Genomic DNA, 3,572 nt, shown 5'->3' on the forward strand with positions numbered 1-3,572 from the left:
TAGCTATACAGCTATATTGCACTATAGCTATACAGCTATATTGCACTTGGATTGAGACAATCTCTGATACAAGTAAAGACTGGGAGAAGAACTCATGAAGAGCAGCCCTGCAGAGAAGGATGTGGGGTCCTGATGGATGAAAAGCTGGACATAAGCCAACAGCGTGCTCTTGCAGCACAGGCGGCCAACAGTATTCTTGGGCTATAACAAAAGCTGGGTGCTAGCAGAGAGAGAAAGGGAATTGTCTCCCTCTATTCTGCCCTTGTAAGGCTCCATCCAGAGTACTACGTCCAATCCTGGGGCCCCCAGCACAAGGATGCAGAGGTGTTGAAGTAGGTCCAGAGTAGGGCCACAAGGATGATCAAAGGACCCAAAGGGCCTCTCCTATGAAGAAAGTTTGAGGGAGTTTGGCTTGTTTAGCCTGGAGAAGAGAATGCTCTGGGGAGACTCCACTGGGGCCTTCCAGTATGGAAGGCTCTTGTAGTGATAGTACAAAGGGTTTAAACTAAGAGCATTAGGTTAGATGTTAGGAAGAAATTTTTTACTCAAGAGTGGTGAGACACTGTAACAAGTTGCCCAGAGAGTCCTGAGCACTTTACCTCTGGAAGCATTCAAGGCCAGGTTGGATAGGATCCTGGGCAGCCTGATCTAGTGGTTGGCAGCCTTGCCCACAACAAGAGAGTTGGAGCTAGATGATCTTTAAGGTCCCTTCTAAACTAAGCTGCTCTGTGATTCTCCTGAAGAAGAGGTATAGTATGTCCCAAACCATACAACAACAAAAATAAAAACACATTCTTCATCAGCTTGATGTAGGCAAGAAGAGAATACCAATCGCACAACCGCATGTTCTTCACTTACATTTATTCCAGCTGAAGTATTTCTTATCTAAAAACACAGCTCCACTCACAAGGCATCGAGGATTACCACTAAATCCTTTTTTTTTTTTTTTTTTCTTTTTGAAGTAGATTCTGACTTGGAGAGGAGGGAGAAAGGAACTTCTCTGGGTCAAAGACAAACTTCAGAAGGTCTGCACTGCAAATTCTCACCGTGATTTGCAGCTCTATCAATTGCTTTTCTGTTCTAATCGCAGCCGAGTGCTACAGCAGCACGGCCCCAAACAAGCCCACATTCATGGGAAGAAAAGGAGTTACAACACTTATCTGAGGGCTGAGCACGCGCCTCCCCGAGCTCTCCCCCAGGAGCGCGGTAGCGGGGCCGGCAAAGCGGGCGGCCCGGACAGGTACCGAGGCTCGGCTCCGGCCCGTCCCAGCGGCGGAGCCTACCGGGGTCCGGCGGGGACCGAGACGCTGCTCGGATAAAGTGCCTGGAAGTATAGCATCCGCCGTACTTCGGGGAACAAGCGGCAGCGCGCTGCCCAGAAGAGAAAGGAGGAAGGGAGCAAAAAACAAACACCGAGAGTCCGAACGCAAGCGCGGCAGCTCCGTTTCCCCCGGAAAAGCCGGCGGGCTGCGGCGGAGCCAGGACCCCCGCGCTCGTCCCGCTCCGCCCCGCTCCGAGGAAGGCGGCCCGGGGGGCCCGCGCCGCGCGGCCGCTCCCTGCCCGGCGGGGTTGGGCGGGTGCAGCCGCTCCCCTCCGCCCTCCCCCCGCCCCGTGCCCCCCTCCCCGCTCACCGGCCGTCTCCTCCGCCGCCGCCGGCGCCCCCGCCACGCCGTTCAGGTAGAGGATGGAGAGCAGGTGGGGCTGCGTCTTCTCCAGGGCCACCCGCAGGTCCTGGAAGTGGTCCCGCTCCTTGGCCAGCAGCAGGGCGATCAGCAATTCGGCCTTGCCGCCGCCCGCCGCCTCCAGGTCGCGCAGGTCGCGGGGACTGAGAGCGCCGGCGGCCTCCAGCAGCTCCACCACCTTGTCCACCTCAGTCATGGCCTGCGCCAGGCTCTGCCGGCACTGCGCGAGCAGCTCCTTGTGCTTCGGCTCCATGGTCGCCGACGGCCAAACTTCGGCCCCCTGCCCCACCGGTCGGCCGCCGCCCCCGGGGACGCGCGGGTCGAGGGGGAGGCGCCGCCGCCGGCCGCCGCACGACTCCGAGCCGGGGCCGGGCCGCCCTGCGCCTCCTCCTCCCGCCGCGGGCTGCCGACCGCCGCTCTCCCCTCGGGCGCTCGGGGGGGGAAAGCCGGCTGCGGAGCTGCTCCTCGTCCTCCTCGGCCGGCGCCGCGCTCTCCTTTCCGCCTTCCCGGCGGCCAAACAACTTCTCCTCCCCCTCCTCCTCCTCCTCCTCCTCCTCCTCTCTACCGCCGCCTCCTCCGCCGGCAGCCGGCGCCCCCCACCCCGCGGGGCGGCTCAGCCAACTTCTCTCCTGCGCTCACTGCAGGCCGCGGGGCGAGGAGGGGTGGGGGGAGATGGCCTCAGCTCCAGGCGCCTCCTTTCATTCGCGGCAGCGCGCAGCCATATTGGTCGCACACGGCGGCTGCCTGCGCCCAGACGGTGCCGCGGCGGCGCATGGCCCGGCCCGCCCGCTCCGCGCCTCCCGCCGCCGGCGGCGAAACACGACGGCCTCTGCCCCGGCCGCGCTCCGCCCGTCACTCAGCGGCTCCCGCCGGCCGTCGAGGGGGGGGCTGCAAGGAGGCGGGGCGCGGGCGGGGCGGCCCCTAGAAAGACCCGAGCCTCGGCGGCGGGAGAGCTATGGTGGGGGTGGCCGGCTGGCCGGCCGTCGGTGGTGTGCAAGGCGATGGGGAGATCGAATCACTTAAGGGGCCGGCATCCCGCCAGTTCCGCTTGTCCCGCACCGAGCCCGGGCCCCTAAGCGGCGGCGGCGGCGGCGGCGGCGAGACAAAGGCCCCGCGGGGCGGTGCTGCTCGGCGGCGGGGCGCGCACCGCCATCTCCCGGAGGCGCGGCTCTGGGAGTGGGGCCTGGAGGCGGCGCGGCCCGCATCGGGCAGGGCTGGCGGGCTCCGGGCTGGCATCGTCCCGAGGGAACGGTGTCTAACAGATACACCGAAACTCGTCTGATCCGACGGAAACGCCACAGTGCGTACAGACCGCTGGGATTTTTGTCCACTAGGAGTTACAGAAATGAAAGTTTCAAATAAAAGGTGTACATATTAGAAACGGGTGCTGTCTCATCTTCTCCTAAATGGGATTTTGGCTGTTCAACAAACAACTGTTAACTTACCAATAGAACACAAATGGCCTTGTTCTCAGCAGCTGCAGAATGTAATCGTTTGGCAAATAAAAAGAGTAACAACGTGTGGCTGACGGCAAGCAGCCTGTCTGCGTTCCCGTCCTGAACAGCAACTGAACCCCAGACAACCAGGGCACAGGCTGCAGAGCGACTGTGGCTACTTAAATCTGAAGTTCACATTTTATCTGAAAAACCCTCACTGGGTAGGCACACAAAGATAACAGCGGCACTCACGGCACAGCAGAAGTGCAACCAGTGATTGTATCATCTCCATCACATCCAGTAGCAGTTGGGTGACCTGAAGGTGTCCTGGGCCAACACCTGTGTGCTGTGTATAATGTCCATAATGCTGCAGTCAGGGAGCTCATTCTGTTTTCTCTGAGCTCGCTGACTGGGAGCATTGAACTTCCACACTGTGTATCAAGTTGTGTTATAC

The 3,572-nt window shown here is 60.7% G+C and overlaps 1 protein-coding gene across 1 annotated transcript in view; it reads right to left on the bottom strand.

Moving 5' to 3' along the window:
• The window catches only part of DLG5 (discs large MAGUK scaffold protein 5), a 99,160-nt gene extending 97,225 nt beyond the window's left edge, over nt 1-1,935 (bottom strand). Inside the window, exon 1 of the mRNA XM_042817957.1 lies at nt 1,632-1,935. Within this exon, the coding sequence (XP_042673891.1) occupies nt 1,632-1,935 (304 nt within the window). The remainder of the gene's footprint in view (nt 1-1,631) is intronic.
• Between the last annotated feature and the right edge of the window lie 1,637 nt (nt 1,936-3,572).

This window comes from Centrocercus urophasianus, unplaced genomic scaffold, assembly GCF_019232065.1.
Source record: "Centrocercus urophasianus isolate 14NV4802_14NV808 unplaced genomic scaffold, USGS_Curo_1.0 seq_17, whole genome shotgun sequence".
NCBI lineage: Eukaryota > Metazoa > Chordata > Aves > Galliformes > Phasianidae > Centrocercus > Centrocercus urophasianus.